General features: G+C 43.0%; 1 protein-coding gene across 1 annotated transcript; it reads left to right on the top strand.

Annotated features, from left to right (window-relative positions):
* Positions 1–3,591: 3,591 nt before the first annotated feature.
* On the top strand, positions 3,592–17,465 carry PCYOX1 (prenylcysteine oxidase 1). Its single transcript, XM_075273036.1, has 6 exons — positions 3,592–3,710; positions 6,116–6,322; positions 8,337–8,511; positions 10,896–11,107; positions 12,301–12,453; positions 14,549–17,465. Exons 1-6 carry the CDS (start codon positions 3,605–3,607, stop codon positions 15,208–15,210), a joined length of 1,515 nt encoding a protein of 504 aa, XP_075129137.1. The 5' UTR covers positions 3,592–3,604; the 3' UTR covers positions 15,211–17,465.
* The last annotated feature ends 767 nt before the right edge of the window (positions 17,466–18,232 follow it).

Below are 18,232 nucleotides of genomic sequence, written 5' to 3'. Positions count from 1 at the left end.
TGTTGAGTGCATCAAATGTCAGTTGTTATATGTAGGTTGTTCTATTCGCAATGTGAAAATACGAGTATCAGAACATATTTATGACAGTAGTAAGAACAAAGAAAATATGTCAGGTGTGTCCCGTCACTTTTCTGAAATACATGGGGGAGATACCTCATCTTTGGTATATTACGCAATAGAACAAGTAGGGAAGCCGATTAGAGGAGGGAATTGGCGAAAAAAACTTTTAACCCGAGAAGCATACTGGATCATGACGCTTAATACACGTCATCCTCACGGGTTAAATATTCGATCTGACTTAGCGTATATCTATCAATAATTATAGATGACGATTTATCAATACAATATATGACTCTTAAAAAATGGTTGAGTTCGAAATAAGGTTGTACCTGTGAAGGAGTGTAGTTTAGAATTTGATACATTCTCGCAGTCAATACATGAGATCTATAACATAGTATATGATTTCAGTCAGTCCGATCATGTGACAGGAGAAGGTGGGGTTAGTATTAGTCACGTGACCGGACAACATAACAACAAACCGTGGAAGCTAGGAAGTCTAGGTGTATTCATACCGACTGCAGTCCAAAGGTAGGCATTTATATATAGATAGCCTAGGGTTATATAATTATGATAGGAACTTTTGTAAATGCAAATTGAACTGTGAAGAAGGAATCTTTGGGTAAAGATCGACATCTTATTTAACAGTAGGATATAATATGATAGATTCAATATAAAAGGCGATGTTTACATGTAATGATTATAAAAATAATGTTGTATAAATAATGTGGCTAGCATGAGTACAAAATTTAATGGATAAAGGGACTTTATTTATATGTATTTTGTTGAAGGGTATAGATGTGCAAACATATTTACCGTATGGAGTTAAAAGTTTTTATGGGCGTGGGGTGTTTTTAATTAGTGTATAAAAGCCTCAGGTTGATTAAAAATCAGTATGCCATGACGAAGGGACGAGGAAGGTCCCGAAACGCGTAGCAGTGTTTCTCCATTCGTATATGCTTGCCATCTAATTGGAATGCTGTAAACTTTTAAAATGGAAAAATAAAAGTTATATTTTACTTACCTGGTGACGCTGGATCCTTCTACTATCAGACATCGTATCAGTGTGGATTGGAGTCTATCCGCATCCGTGCAGCCCAGGAATTTTATTTCATATGGAATTGGGGTGAGCTGGATATTTGCATGTGTGCTGAATTGTATAAAAACACTGTCACTTACCTATCCCTGGCTCCGCTGCAGTCCTCGGTGGTGGTGTTGGCCATCTTCAATGACGTCCGGTCGTCACATGACCCGGTCAAGTGACATAGGGACGTCACACAACTAGGCCCGATGCCTGTATGGAGCGCAGAGAGGTAAGTAACTGTGTATTTTATGTTCTCTTACCTCTCCCGGGCCTCCGTTCATTATATTTGTATAGTAATAGTGTTTGGGAGCCCCTGCCAGGATCGGTAAGTAAATAGGGCCCGTTACTGGCTGGAGTAACTCCAGCTGGTAACAGCCTGTTAAAAAAAAAAAAATGCAGCGGTAGCGGCTCTCGCCAGGCCCTGTGGCAGCTGCAACCCTGGTAGTTACGCCACTGCGCACGAGCCCTGCGGACAGGAAAGTAGATCGTGAAGTACTTTTCTATCCGCATGTTCCGTGCGGACACTGCTCGGAAAGCACATGGACCCCATTATAATCTTTAATCTAATCTATAAATCTATGCTAAGGCCAATAAGCAGCCTCAGGAAGAGATCCGTGATATTACAGGTAGTGACTTCGCTGAAGCCTCTGATTGCCTCAGCGGTCACGTGTGGCTGGGACTTCTGCCACACGTCAACACTGGACTGAGAAGACCGGACTGTGCTGGAAGGCACCCGAATACAGTGGAAAGGTGAGTATGATTTTTTTTTTATTTTTTCACTACCTTCGGCTGATTTAAAAATTAAAGGGTTAGTCCATTTTTGCCTAAACAACCCCTTTAAATTTGTAGACAAAAGTTAAACATTTTTGAACATGTAAATAATTTAGCTGCATTTAAGAAAATCATGGCTGGGTTTGTAATAAGTGCCAGAAAATTCCTGAATTCATGGTCCAGTGATACCCAATCTAGACAGATTGTCACTAGAGATGAGTGAACACTATTCGAAACAGCCGTTTCCAATAGCACGCTCCCATAGAAATGAATGGAAGCGGCCGGCACACCGACTTTGCCGGCGGCCGGCAGCTTAACCCCCCACGTGCCGGCTACATCCATTCATTTTTATGGGAGCGTGCTATTCGAAACGGCTATTTCGAATAGTGTTTGCTCATCACTAATTGTCACCGCTAAGGCGGGGTTTACATCTTTTCGGGCGGACAACGGGCGAACTCCATTATAGCCTATGGGGTCCGTGGGTTATCACTTTTTTAAGAGGACTCCCGAATGGAAAACCCGATCGCTGGTGTGAACCTGGTGTAAGATGGTTACAGAAAATCATTAAAACTCTGTAAAATTTTTAATTATCTATAGTTGCAAAACATTTTTAACTTCTAATTGTCTACAAATTCTAATAAGGTTACGTTCATGGGAAAACACAGGCTCAAGGCTGAGGCCCCACGTTGTGAAAATGTTGTTTTTTTGTTGCAGATTTTGATGTGTTTTTTCTTTACCCAGGGCCAGATTTAGATTGCGCAGAAGTGAGAAGTATAGGAACTTCCTATATATTTCTTATTCCTTTTGAAGCCATTCTTGACTCTGGCTCCAAAAAACACAGCTAAGGGCTCGTTCACATCTGCGCCCGGTCTCCGTTCTGCAGGTTTCCGTTTCTTGCACAAAACAGAGAGGAGACGGAAACCTGCAGGACTCTTTCACACCGATTCATTTGAATGGGTTTGAACGATGTCCGGCCGTTAGCGGTGGTGAGCGTTTTATGCTCTCCGCCGCGAAACCAGTTTTTTTAAATCGGACACAGAGTCGGACATGTAGCACTCTGTGTCTGGTTTAAAAAAACCGGTTTCGCGGCAGAGAGCATAAAACGCTCACCACCGCTCATGGCTGGACTTGGTCTGACAGGTTCCCGTCTTCTGCATGCAGAAGATGGAAAGTTGAGAACGGACTCCGGGCGCAAGTGTGAACGTAGTGTAAATCTGCAATTAAAAAAAGCTGCGTTTTCACAATGTGGGTCCTTAGTTAATGTATTGATGATAGACAAGTTTTGCTATGGAGCCCTATGGTTGCTAGTTACACCCTGTTCACACTAGACAATTATCATTACAATTTCAATATTATATATATATATATATATATATATATATATATATATATATATATATATATATATATATATCATTAAAATCAGTGTAGACTTTTCTCTATGGTTTCTATAAATCAACCAAAACTGTAATTGGAAAAGTCTTAGACTCTTTCCTTATTAGGAAACCGCTACGTCTGAATATACTCTTCTGTGCACGAGTTGCGACTCTGCAGACACTTCCGGGAATCCCCTGTACACACAGTGTGCGGTATCAAAATACACAGGAAACCGCAAGATGACAGCGGCTGATTGTAGTGGGAGAGTCGCGCATGCGCACAGTTCCTCCAGTCTAGGACGCCATACAGGACGCCATGCAGCTCTCCGCCGCCGCCGTCTCCGCTATGCTGACCGGTGTCATCCTGTGCAGCCTGCGAGCGGCTGCGGTACAGGAACTGCGACATCCACCCAACAGGATAGGTAAGACTTGCGGTACCGCAGGGGGAGGGGAGGAAGTATGTGACAGCAATTAGCCGTCTGTATTCTATATGCAGAGAAGAAAACTTATATGTGTGTGTTTATATGTGTATACTTGGGTGTCACTGCGTCATTGTTGCAGTTGATACATTTATATGCAGGGTCAAGTCAGGTCATAGGTGTAACACATATGCCGGCAACTTGTGACTTATGTTATATATATACATTTGTGTGTGTGTGTGTTATATATATATATATATATATATATATATATATATTTGGAGAGACCACTTGGGGACCCTCTGAATGGAAACCCAGCAGTCCGCTCTTCCATAAGGAGACCTGTGGACCTCATAGACTATAAAGGGGTCCATGTGGTTTCTGCACAAACAATGTGGAGAGTTAAGTGCAGCTTTCAGGACTTGTCTCTCCACGTATTTCATACAGGTAGGGTAAAAGAATGATTCCAACATAGATGTCAACTGGGCCTAAAGTTACAGAACATTTTCTGCCCCATTACCACCCTGTAAGGCTGTATTCACACAGAGTAACGGCAGGCGTTTTTTGTTTGCTTTTTGCACATAGCGCTGCGTTAACGCTGGGCAACGCCACCGCAAAATAGCGCGGTGTACACGCGGCGCTATGTACAAAAAACGCCTGGCGTTACTCTGTGTGAATACAGCCTTATAGAGGTGTTCTCATGGCCTGTTTGCTGCTCAGTCCCATTCAATACCAGGCACAGTCTACACAATGTAAATCTGTACAATCTACGTGTCCCTGATAAGCAGTGAATGGCTGAAGCTTCTTCAAACAGCTGATAGGGAGGGTGAGGGGTGCAGGGTGTCGGCCTCCACCAATGTGGTATTGATGACCCATCCTTAGGTTAGGTCATCAGTAGTTTAAGGGGAAGCTATTGCACTCCAGGTATACTCCGCTGTCCCCTCCATGTTACTCTAGGTTAATACTGTCGTGGGCCTTTCCGTTGTTCTAGTCTATAGGAGGAACATGACAACGTATAGGAGAATCTACAACAGCGGTCACATGGGTCCATTGAGTGTCCACCAAATGAAAAAGTCAGACTTGCAGGACATTTTTTGTTTGGTGATTGTTGAGGCACACTGTTACTGAGTCTCCAAAGCAGATGTGAACATAACCTTACAGAGCACAATACAGTAATAGACACCATATCTCTCTTACGTATGTCACTTTTGGAGATTTGGAGAAAAACACTTTTGAAGTCTTGCACAATTGAAGCAGTTGGTGCACTAGGGGCGGGCTTGAATATGCTTTGGGAGGTAGTAGAGTCCCTTAGACCATAGGCCTATGGTCTCCCTTAGGCCCCATGTGGCGAAAGCGCCGTGGAAAAAAAACGTGGTGTTTTACAGTCCCTGCAAAGTGACCTGTCTTGTGGATCATAGTGGTGTGAATAGCCCCCAGGGCTTTGCTTATCCTTCCTTTAGGATCCACTACTTTTATAGGGGGCGTTATCAGGGGGGCTAAAAGAAGATCAAGTCAAAGCAAGCGTACAGTTTTGTGGTGTAGCTGGGAGGAATAGTTGGGCGACAGCCATAGACTCTAGCAGCTATCTTTAGGCTTCACTCTCCTTTGCCCTGATAAGACCTCACTGGCAGCTGGTGATATTATATCCGCAGCCAATAAAAAAACATGAAGGCTCACCAAGGTCCTTTCTGTTCATTGCGTAAGACTGCTTGGAGTGCAACAACAACATTTTAGCTGATCTTTATCGTACATTCCTATGACTGTGCCATACAGAACCTATAGGATTTTCTATATTGGCTACTTGAGATTGTGTATTGAAAGTCTCTCTCTCGCCCTCCCTCTCTATCTAAATGACAAAATAGGCCGCACTGCTAAAAAAAAAAAAAAAAATCAAACAGAAAAAACTTCTGTAAAAATACAAGTGGATTTATTCCAAAAACGACATCTCAGTCCACTAAAAATAGGAACTTTCTCAAGCATCTCAGTGAAAGGTCCCATTGTTAGTCAACCAAGGCATTGCTTTTGGAATAAATCTACTTGTTTTTTAACAGAAGCGTTTTTGGAGTGCTGCCTATTTTTTTTTTTTTAATTTATTTACAAGGGATTATACTGCCTGATCCTTAAGGCATGCAGCCGGACCCTTGAAGGGTTGCTATACGGTGCGCTCTATAGCTTTCTTATCTATCTATCTATCTATCTATCTATCTATCTATCTATCTATCTATCTAGTGTGTGTGTATCATTCTCATGATCGGTAGGAGTTCCAGCAGTCTAGTGGATATAGGATAAGTTGCTTTGGTCAGACATCCCTTTAATGACCACATAGGATAACAAGAAAAAATTGTTTGTGAGGGTGGACTTAACCCTTCCAGTATAATAGCTTTCTGATATACTGTAATTTCTTATAGCTATTGTTGGAGCTGGCATCGGCGGAACATCGACAGCCTATTTTCTGCGTGAGAAGTTTGGGAAGCACGTCCAGATTGACATATTTGAAAAGGAAAATGTAGGAGGCCGTCTGTCCACCATAGAGATGGAGGGGTACCACTATGAATCTGGGGGGTCAGTTATACACCCTCTGAATCTGCACATGAAAACTTTTGTAAAGGACTTGGGTGAGTAATATCCAAACTGACGGACCTCTAGGCTTTAATTCCGAGCACGGTACGGCAGGATTCACACTACCGTTGGATTCCGTTATGAAGGTGTCCATTTAAAAACAAAAAACAAATGGACACCTATCATAATGGACACAAACAGACAGTAAATGATGGCTATCAGTTACTGTCCGTTATAAGTCCATGGCCCATAGACATCAATGTTAAAAAAAAATAAAAAAAAAATTGTTAAAATTGCCGTCCGTCTTGTTCTATCGGACAGAAAAGTCCTGCATGTAGGATTTTTTTTTATCTTCCGGAAAAAAACGGACTTGGGTGTAAATGGACACTAACTGACACAAGATAAAATCCCATTGAAATGAATGGAAATTCTGATGGTTCAGCTAGTACCTGTTGCTAAAATCTTGTAACGGAGGATAGCTATGGACACTGTTGACGGTCACCAATGGTAGTGTGAATGCTCCCTTACAGACCTTAACACCTTAAAGGGGTTTTCCGGCCCCAAACTGATTTTTTTTTTCATACTTATGACCTATCCCTTTAAGAATGGGACTATTTTGCAGCTGCTTTATGCATCAGCAATCCTCTGACTCAGTCAACATACACTCACCAGCCACTTTATTAGGTACACCTGTCCAACTGCTCGTTAACACTTAATTTCTAATCAGCCAATCACATGGCGGCAACTCAGTGCATTTAGGCATGTAGACATGGTCAAGACAATCTCCTGCAGTTCAAACCGAGCATCAGTATGGGGAAGAAAGGTGATTTGAGTGCCTTTGAACGTGGCATGGTTGTTGGTGCCAGAAGGGCTGGTCTGAGTATTTCAGAAACTGCTGATCTACTGGGATTTTCACGCACAACCATCTCTAGGGTTTACAGAGAATGGTCCGAAAAAGAAAAAGCATCCAGTGAGCGGCAGTTCTGTGGGCGGAAATGCGTTGTTGATGCCAGAGGTCAGAGGAGAATGGCCAGACTGGTTCAAGCTGATAGAAAGGCAACAGTGACTCAAATAGCCACCCGTTACAACCAAGGTAGCCAGAAGAGCATCTCTGAACGCACAGTACGTCGAACTTTGAGGCAGATGGGCTACAGCAGCAGAAGACCACACCGGGTGCCACTCCTTTCAGCTAAGAACAGGAAACTTAGGCTACAATTTGCACAAGCTCATCGAAATTGGACAATTGAAGATTGGAAAAACGTTGCCTGGTCTGATGAGTCTCGATTTCTGCTGCGACATTCGGATGGTAGGGTCAGAATTTGGCGTCAACAACATGAAAGCATGGATCCATCCTGCCTTGTATCAACGGTTCAGGCTGGTGGTGGTGGTGTCATGGTGTGGGGAATATTTTCTTGGCACTCTTTGGGCCCCTTGGTACCAATTGAGCATCGTTGCAACGCCAAAGCCTACCTGAGTATTGTTGCTGACCATGTCCATCCCTTTATGACCACAATGTACCCAACATCTGATGGCTACTTTCAGCAGGATAATGCGCCATGTCATAAAGCTGGAATCATCTCAGACTGGTTTCTTGAACATGACAATGAGTTCACTGTACTCCAATGGCCTCCACAGTCACCAGATCTCAATCCAATAGAGCATCTTTGGGATGTGGTGGAACGGGAGATTCGCATCATGGATGTGCAGCCGACAAATCTGCGGCAACTGTGTGATGCCATCATGTCAATATGGACCAAAATCTCTGAGGAATGCTTCCAGCACCTTGTTGAATCTATGCCACGAAGAATTGAGGCAGTTCTGAAGGCAAAAGGGGGTCCAACCCGTTACTAGCATGGTGTACCTAATAAAGTGGCTGGTGAGTGTAGTTTTAACATGGACGGATTGTCTATAAAGCAGAGGGCCTGTGTCTCTCTCAGTTACAGTAACTATCTGCCTTCTATCTGTAATAAAACTTTTTCTTTTATTTCACTCAGAGCCCAGCGGACTTTTGTGTAAGGTGCACAGGCTGAGGCACATAAATGTAACCCCAGAATATCTTTTTGCTCCTAGGTCTCAATGTCCGTACACTGGATGATTCCCTGGTTGGAATCTATAATGGGGAGGAATTTGTTTTCGAAGAAAGTGATTGGTATTTGATAAATGTCTTTAAAATGATCTGGAACTATGGTCTCAATTTCCTGAGGATGTACATGTGGGTGGAAGACATGTTAGATAAGTTCATGAGGTATGTACACTTAATATATATATGTTGTCTGAGAAGATTTAGCAGGCTGTAGTGTGATCAGTGGAGTAACTACCGCCATAGCAGCAGAGGCAGCTGCTACAGGGCCCAGGACATTAGGGGCCCGATGACAGCCACTACCGCTGCTATCATTATACTCAGGTGTCTTTTCGAACCCCCAAGTATAATGATTGGCAGACCGGGAGAGGTAAGAAACATAAAAAACACTGTTACTTACCTCTCCACGATCCTGGACAGGCCTCCTTCCTAGTTGTCTGACGTCTCTGACGTCACATGAACCCAGCCTGCGTCCCAGGTCATGTGACGTCCAACGTCATTGAAGAAGGGACGGCAGCGGAGGCCGACAGTGTAGAAACCAGGGGACAGGTAAGAAACAGTAGTTTTTTATGTTTTTATTCCCCCGGGTCTCCGATTATTATACTTTGGGGTCTGAAAAGACTCCATCGTATAATAATTGTTTATGGGTGTCCACAGTGGGACATAATACTGTGTGCAGGGGACACTATGGGGGATAATACTGTGTGCAGGAGCCACTATGGGGGATAATACTGTGTGCAGGGGCCACTATGGGGGATAATACTGTGTGCAGGGGCCACTATGGGGGATAATACTGTGTGCAGGGGCCACTATGGGGGATAATACTGTGTGCAGGAGCCACTGTGTGCAGGAGCCACTATGGGGGATAATACTGTGTGCAGGGGCCACTATGGGGGATAATACTGTGTGCAGGGGCCACTATGGGGGATAATACTGTGTGCAGGGGCCACTATGGGGGATAATACTGTGTGCAGGGGCCACTATGGGGGATAATACTGTGTGCAGGGGACACTATGGGGGATAATACTGTGTGCAGGGGCCACTATGGGGGATAATACTGTGTGCAGGGGCCACTATGGGGGATAATACTGTGTGCAGGGGCCACTATGGGGGATAATACTGTGTACAGGGGCCACTATGGGGGATAATACTGTGTGCAGGGGCCACTATGGGGGATAATACTGTGTGCAGGGGCCACTATGGGGGATAATACTGTGTGCAGGGGCCACTATGGGGGATAATACTGTGTGCAGGGGCCACTATGGGGGATAATACTAGGGGCCACTATGGGGGATAATACTGTGTGGAGTGGCCACTATGGGGGATAATACTGTGTGCAGGAGCCACTATGGGGGATAATACTGTGTGCAGGAGCCACTATGGGGGATAATACTGTGTGCAGGAGCCACTATGGGGGATAATACTGTGTGCAGGAGCCACTATGGGGGATAATACTGTGTGCAGGAGCCACTATGGGGGATAATACTGTGTGCAGGAGCCACTATGGGGGATAATACTGTGTGCAGGGGCCACTATGGGGGATAATACTAGGGGCCACTATGGGGGATAATACTGTGTGCAGGAGCCACTATGGGGGATAATACTGTGTGGAGTGGCCACTATGGGGGATAATACTGTGTGCAGGGGACACTATGGGGGATAATACTGTGTGCAGGGGCCATTTTGGGGGATAATACTGTGTGAAGGGGCCACTATGGGGCATAATAGAACGTGCAGGAATGCTTAGGAGGGGTCGGTCGAGGTCTTCGGCGTCGGTCGGGGTGGGGGGCCCATGTCAAAAGTTTGCCACGGGGCCCCGCCATTCCTAGTTACGCCACTGAATGTGACTGTATTGCGGTGTATGAATGTGATTTCTACTGTAACAGCCTTTCAGGTGGCTGCCATTGTAGAATTGGCAGATCATATATAGTTTAACAAGGTTGTCACATCATAGACATAGGTGGCATATTCTAGCAAAATGCCACTAAGGTCTGGTCAGCAGATGTTTTAAAGGTCCCCAATTTGAACCCCGTTCTTCTGTACCTATGACGGAAACAGCCCGCTCTGCCCCCTTCCTTAATCTCAAATTACTTGTTATATGGGGAATGGCTGACTATAGTAAAGCCTGCCCTTATAGGTATATCAGGAGAGGAGATACAAAAATTTACGCGTAGGGCTCATTTACATCTGCATACGGACTCCGTTCTGCAGGGTTCTGAATGGGTTTGAAAAGTGTCTGGCCGTGAGCGCCGGTGAGCGTTTTATGCTCTCCACGGCGAAACCGTTTTTTTTTTTTTTTTTTTTTAACTGAACACAGAGTCGGACATGCAGGACTTTGTGTCTGGTTTAAAAAATATGGTTTCGCCGTGGAGAGCATAAAGCGCTCACGGCCGGACCCGATCTGACAGGTTTCCGTCTTCTGCATGCAGAAGACAGGAACCTCAGAACGGAGATGGAACGCTGGTGTGAACCCAGCGTTACCTGTTGTGTCTGAAGCTTCACTTTACCAGAAGATATATATCATCACTCATCTGGTTTTATTGTTGCAGGATTTACCGTTATCAGACCTTCGACTATTCATTCTCCAGCACAGAGTCCTTGCTTCACGCTATGGGTGGAGATGATTTCATGACTAAAATCAATGTGACCATAGATGAAGCTATGCAGAAATCTGGTTTTTCGCAAAAATTTATCGATGATATTGTGGTTCCAGCTATGAGGGTTAACTACGGACAAGGAGCTAAAGTCAATGGCTTTGTTGGTAAGAGTTTGTATATGAGGCAAAAGTGATATGACTTATAGCAGTGTTTCTCAAGCTGCGGTATCCTATTCCCAGAGGTACATGCCGTAGTGAGAACACCCTCTTTCCAACCCCATAGCGGTACAGTGAGAGCACACCCCACACGTGTATAGCAGCGTAGTGTCATTATGCCAGGTGACTGCTGAGGCCCAATCACAATCCTTAGTAATCTGGAGGCCAGAATGTGATTTGTTTACTCACCTCCTGGAACCTCCAATAATTATACACTGGGGATATGAAGAGACCCCAGAATATAATAGTAGTTAGTATGTGGCAAACACCCCAAATTTTCGATTCGGACGAAATTCAGGTATTTTTGAACCTGAAATTGTTAGAAAACTTATAAAGAGAACCAGTTGTCATCACTATGTATTTGAGATTTTTTTTCATTCTATTAGCTAAGGGGTCACTCTAGGACATTGTACTGTGTGGAGGGCCACTATGGTACATTATTCTGTCTCAGGGATCTTTGTCATGAATGGGGTGTGGGGTGCTTTTTGAACAGTCTGAGGACCCCTGGTACCATTAATCTGCCACTGTGGTAAATAATGAAGCTTATAAAAAAAAACCATAGTCACCTGTCCCCGCTGCTCTGGTGTTTACCAGTGCGGCCCTTTCCTGCTGCTCCGGTGCTTCCTTTCGGTGGAATATGTATGGCAGAGTTGTGGTTGGCACCAATGGGGTAAATGTGGATTCCACATATAGGGGGCACGTTTTCTTTAAAAAAAAAACAACAACTGTTTGTAATATATTTCTTTGATGGATTCGTCAAGACTGGTGTATCATATGCTGGTCCTGATGATCCTGCAATATTGGAGGATTCTCCTGATTGATGACAAGGCACAGGCCATGCCAAGAACCAGGTACAACCTGCAGCGGGCCATGCACCTCGCCAGAAATGTACACCAGCTCAAAGGTGGCGTAAATGTGAGTGAACAGAGAATCGAGAGACATGGCAAGGGTGGGGTAAAAACTGCAAACATGACAGCACTCTAGATTTTTCAACTTTTTCACCATTCTTTGCATTCTTTCAATGACTGCAAATACTCTTGGTAAGATCTTGTACTACACAGCATCTTGCTGTTGATATCCCCATACAGGTACATGATCTAGTCCTGTATTGTTGTATTTATCCCTGAATACTTGTCTTCTAGGTGCAGTGTCTTTAGCTGGTACCAGTTCTGGACTTTGGGCAGTGGAAGGGGGTAACAAACTAGTTTGCTCTGGGCTTCTTTATGCTTCAAAGGCCAATCTCATTCAGGGTATTGTTACCTCCATACAGGAGAAGGTTCGGCCTACAAAATCAGGTAAGTTTCTGTATCTGTACTGTTTTATATTTAATGTATCATTAGAGTAGTTGAAGCTTTTTTTTTTTTTTTTTTTTTTCTGAAAAGAACTCCAAATTCCCTGCAAAGGTCGGGGGTTCTCTAGAGAGTTGGAATTGACTTGCCTGGTCTGTGGATTTCGGCCACATCACGAGTCCTAGGTTACATTATTGGATGCATGACGTGATCCCAGATGTAGCAGTCGCCAAAGTGGGGAGTGTTGGGGGGGGGGGGCACTTCAAAGAGCTCTATGTAGAACAGTGCTGAAGTTTTTTGCTTTTATACACTACATAGGTTCCAGTTCTTGCTGTTCCAAAATGGAGAGATCACTAGTTAACCCCTTCCCGCCGATGGCATTTTTTGATTTTGTTTTTTCGTTTTTGACTCCCCTCCTTCTAAACCCCATAACTTTTTTATTTCTCCGCTCCCAGAGTCATATGAGGTCTTAATTTTTGCGGGACAAATTTTTCTTCATGATGCCACCATTAATTATTCTATATAATGTACTGGGAAGCAGGAAAAAAATTCAGAATGGGGTGGATTTGAAGAAAAAATGCATTTCTGCGACTTTCTTACGGGCTTTGGTTTTACAGCGTTCACTGTGCAGCCAAAATGACATGTCCCCTATATTCTGTGTTTCGGTACGGTTCCAGGGATACCAAATTTATATGGTTTTATTTACATTTTGACCCCTAAAAAAAATTCCAAAACGGTGTTAAAAATTTTTTTTTCTAAAAGTCGCCATATTCCGACGGCGGTAACTTTTTTATACATAGGTGTACGGGGATGCATAGGGCGTCTTTTTTTGCGGGGCCGGGTGTACTTTTTAGTTCTACCATTTTCGGGAAATGTTATTGCTTTGATCACTTTTTATTCAAATTTTTATCAGAATCAAAATAGTGAAAAAACGGCGGTTTGGCACTTTTGACTATTTTTCCTGCTACGGTGTTTACCGAACAGGAAAAATATTTTTATAGATTTGTAGAGCGGGCGATTTCGGACGCGGGGATACCTAACATGTATATGTTTCACAGTTTTTAACTACTTTTATATTTGTTCTAGGGAAAGGGGGGTGATTTGAACTTTTAATACTTTTTATATTTTTTTATATTTTTTTTACTTTTTTTAAAAAAAATTTTTTTGCATTTATTAGACCCCCTAGGGGTGTTGAACCCCAGGGGGTCTGATCACTAATGCAATGCATTACAATGCTAATGCATTGCAAAAATTCATCCTCTCTTTTGCAGGCTGCATACACCAGCCTGCAAAAGAGAGAATTTGCAGACCGGCTGGGAGCCTTTAACAAGGCTCCTAGCTGTCATGGCAACATGACGTCGGCCCTGGAGCATGCTCCAGGAGCCGGCGATCCTTGCCAAAATGGCGGCGCCCATGCGCCGCCGGGAAAATGGCGCCTCCAGCGCCTTTGACAGCAGCGCCGGAGGGGTTAATGCCTCCGATCGGTCCGGGGACTGATCGGAGGCATTACAGCCGGTTGTCTACTGCTTAAAGCAGTAGACACCCGGCGGCTATGACGGCCGCCCGGCTCCCGTGCGGTCGCCATAGTTACAGACCCGACACGCGCCGTACTATTACGGCGCATGTCGGGAAGGGGTTAAAGACATGGTCCATGGTTACGAATATGATTTTTTTTTTTATATGCAGAATGATCTGCTGCCTGGCAGCATATGAAAGTTAAGAATCTCAGCTTTCATATGACACAGAAACAATGTTCTAGGTGGTATAAAATTCTATATGTCGCTATTTGAATGACTGCTACATTTGTACATACTGGCAATACACTGTGTATTGGTTGGACTTTCCCTGGCCATGCTTAGAGTGCTGATAGGGAGCCCTTTTTATACTGAAAGGAAGTAAAACAAGTTATTAAAGTATATTACAAAAATATTCACCTAAAAATAAAATAATAATAAATAAATATGTATAAAATAGCACTTCAACCATAGCTTTTTAGGTATTTACAGGACAAAGGGTTGCTTATGGTTTACCTTGTATCTCCATCCCTTAAATGTAAATTGTGATTCATTTGTTAATAATTTTATCTCTTTTTTTTTTTTAGGAGATACAGTGAGACTGTATGAAGTAAATTATGAGACTGACAAAGGGCCTGCACTAGACATGTATGACATCGTAGTCATTGCAGTTCCACTCTGTAAGGAAATTGGCAACATTAAGTTCCTTGGCTTTAACCCGCCAATTGAGTCAGTCTCCAAGCCATACCATCAGATGGTGGCCACCTTTGTCCACGGACAGATCAACGCTTCTTTCTTTGGTTGCCCAAAGCCATGCCAGTTTTCTATATCAGAAATATTAACCACCAATAAACCTGGCCTTTTCTTTGATAGCATTGGTCCCGTGTCTCCTGTAAAACCAGTGCCTGCATCTGAAATCTCCAAAGCCTCCGATATCAAAGTCTGGAAGGTCTTCTCTCCCGAGCCCCTCACAGATGAGCAGTTGCGCCTGTTGTTTCATTCCTATCATGCAGTTATTGTAAGGAAATGGTTGGCTTACCCTGAGTACACCCCTCCAGAGAAACTACCCCCTATAATACTGCACCCTGGCATGTATTACCTGAACAGCATAGAGTCAGCAGCCAGTGCCATGGAGATGAGCGCCATCTCTGCAAAGAATATCGCTCTTCTGGCTTACCATAAGTGGTTTGGAAAAGATGAACAGATTGACCAGGAAGACTTGGTGGAACGTCTCAAATCTGAATTGTAGATTTTTTATTTTTCTTTTGGCAATGCCACGTCTGCACTAATTTTTATTTTTAACATTTTTTTGTCACTTGTATGGAGCTTTTTTTTTTTTCTTTTTTTTTTGTTTAATTTTTTTTTTTGGCACAAAATGATCACTACTCTTCAGATTACAAATAAGGTTAACCGTGACGCTGGCTAGCTAGAAGAATAATGGAACAGTATCTTGGACATGTGATTTTTGATATTTGTAAAATCTTGTCAGAATACTAAACTATACCCAGCCATAAATCTTCTGCTCCCACCGCTGTGGTCCGGGAAATCAGACATGTAGTATTATGTGGTGGCCTTTTAAATCGATGACTGGACAGGCCGAGTCTGTTTTTAAGGAGGACATACACCTTCATTAAGACGTATTCCTCCTGAATTCTCCTTCTCCCATCACCTACTGGCTTGGCTAAGTGTGCAAGTGTTTAGGAAGAAGTAAGGGATATACTGCTGCCAGACACCTTTACCTACTGGAACTGATGGTCCCTAAATTCAGAATTTCGAGATTTACTTGAGTCCTAGGGGACTGAGTAGCAACAACAGAAAGAATGTAATCCTGTTATGTTATCAGAATGATCTGGGTGAGTTTCCCATCAATTTCCAGCATGGTTTATGGAATGGAAATTGAAAGACTGACATCTGAATGTGACCATGGGAGCAGACTGTTTTTTGGATAGTAATCTCATTGGGGCAGATTTATGAAGATTGCCATTTTCAATGCTCGTCTTTATGTTCCCTGCATCAGCTCATTTATGTAGCTGGTGTAGATATCGGGGATCATTTGTCAGTAAACTGGTGTCAATGATCATAAATTCAATGGGGCAGGTAACCTCTCCCATATCGCACCCCCTCCCAGTAAGTGGGCCGAAAACAGAAAAGCTGTTTGTTGTGTTTTTTATGTGCAATTTTTTTTATTGCCTTGTATGGCAGAAAATTGATATAATACAGTAAATCTCATTTCAACTTTTGTTTGCAACATAACGGTCTTTGGCTATATTCACACTACCGTCCTCTTCTGTCGGTTCGATTTGTCAGAGGATCAGAATAACTGACTGGCTTACTTTAGTGTTAAAGTAAAAAAAAAAAATAATATATATATAATTTTCTTTAAATTGAATAAAGCTGCTTGCTGCACTATTTTTTTTCTGTTTAAAAAAAAAAAAAAGCCAATGGCAGGACCTTTATGTTTTTTTAGTTGCCGTTTTATCAATATTAAAATACTGGTGCTACATCCCTGTTATGGTGCCACTTATTAATCTTTTGATTCTATATCACCAAATCTACCTATTGGGAGGAATTTACTAAGGGGGGGTTCACATCTGCGCTTGTTGTCCAATTTGTACAATCTGGGCGGTTTCCATCTTCTGCCCCGCAAAACTGTACAAGAGACGGAAACCCGGACATGCAGGACTTTGTGTCCAACTAAAAGTACCTGTTTCGCCATGGACAGGCAGAAGACACTCACGGGTGGTCCCTTTGCAAACCCATTCAAGTGAATGGGTTTGAAAGCTGACCGCTGGGTTTCCGTCTCCTGTCCAGTTTCACGGGGCAATAGCTGGAAACCGGCCGGCAACCATGTTCTTGTAACTTCTCACCTTCTGTAAACATTTTTTACCTTTGGACAAGCACATGATATCTCCATTGAAGTTATTGGAGAACCAGACTTTATAAGCTCAGAGATGACCTATGAAGGTTAGAGACTGGGTCAGTATTACAATAGCTCATGTCAAATTTAGAGTGACAAAAGAAAGGGAAGAATTCATGAACCCATGTTGGAAAGTCTGTGTGTTATGGGGCATCCTACTGGTTAACCCTTCCCCCATAACCAGCTCTTAGGATTGTTGCCAAGCTTTATAGCCTGAGCAGTTGTTAACTAAGACTGTGTTCACACTTGTGGTTATGACAAGCACACGACACTATTTTAGCCATCGTAATGATGGAACCAGTCAGCTGTTCCCAATTATAAGAGATTAGGGTTCATCAGTCGCTGTTTAGATCCATTATTATAAAATGAGGCCACTATACAAATGTGAAAAGAGCCCAATATGGCCGCCGGTACTGGTATATTAGGCTTTTCTACACAGGCCATTTGCACTCATGACTTATTAGTGATTGTTTTAATGGAAATTACTGTAAAACTGCACCGACACCAATGTCATTGGGTGATCGGAAACGAATTTGTGAAATAATTGTATTTGCTTTAGAATGCTGAGAACCATGTATTTTATATGATCGGAGGACAAATAAAGTTTCTAATTTTAACATTTGTATTTTTTTTGTTACTAATATAATTTATCTTACAGCGTTAATGTGGCCGAGAACAAAGTTTTAACTATTTCCGGCCCAGGTTATGTGATACGAACCAGCACCTGAGACGCTCCAATATTACCTGTACTATGGGGGCTGGCAGAGTAATAAATCCGACCTCTATAGTACAGGCAGAACACGCTGAACACAGGGTAGGAGGGGATATGAAATAACGTAAAATGTAGTCTCTGGATTGTCCAATTTATATAAAGGGGTATTCTACTTATTTCATGTTACCTACTCTTAAGAGGCTCGGGGGACATTTTATGATCAGTTAGATTCCTAATGGAGACAATGGAGCTGTCGCTCAGGCCTGCGCTGCTGCGCCATTCATTCTCTATGGGATAGCTGAGCACTGTACTCTCTCCAGCAACCCCATAGACATAAAGGAGAGGCTACAGACACTATCCATTAGGCAACTACTTTGAACAAGTTATATTTAACCAGGCCTAAATCTAGGCTGACTCTTCTCACTATAGATTTCTTATTGTCATCCCCAAATAAAAATGGATGCAAATCTACAGACTCAACTCATGGGTTGCATGTAAAGGTATTTTCACCAATAGGGTTGTTTGCATCAGGCAGGAACTTGCTGGAGTATAAGTAGGTAGAGTATATGAGGTAATGTTTGTAGAGGGGAGGGGGCGACTGTAAGGGTTCATATAAGGACAGGCTAGTTCTATGAACAGCCC

Source organism: Leptodactylus fuscus, chromosome 5, assembly GCF_031893055.1.
Source record: "Leptodactylus fuscus isolate aLepFus1 chromosome 5, aLepFus1.hap2, whole genome shotgun sequence".
NCBI classification, from domain to species: domain Eukaryota; kingdom Metazoa; phylum Chordata; class Amphibia; order Anura; family Leptodactylidae; genus Leptodactylus; species Leptodactylus fuscus.
Note: the sequence above shows the minus strand (reverse complement) of the source record. Positions and strands in the feature narration are given on the sequence as shown.

Coding starts and splice junctions, on each gene's coding strand:
- PCYOX1 (XM_075273036.1), top strand. CDS start 3,605: ATGCAGCTCTCCGCCGCCGCCGTCTCCGCTATGCTGACCGGTGTCATC. Junction 3,711..6,115: donor ACATCCACCCAACAGGATAG/GTAAGACTTGCG, acceptor AATTTCTTATAG/CTATTGTTGGAGCTGGCATC. Junction 6,323..8,336: donor AACTTTTGTAAAGGACTTGG/GTGAGTAATATC, acceptor TTTTGCTCCTAG/GTCTCAATGTCCGTACACTG.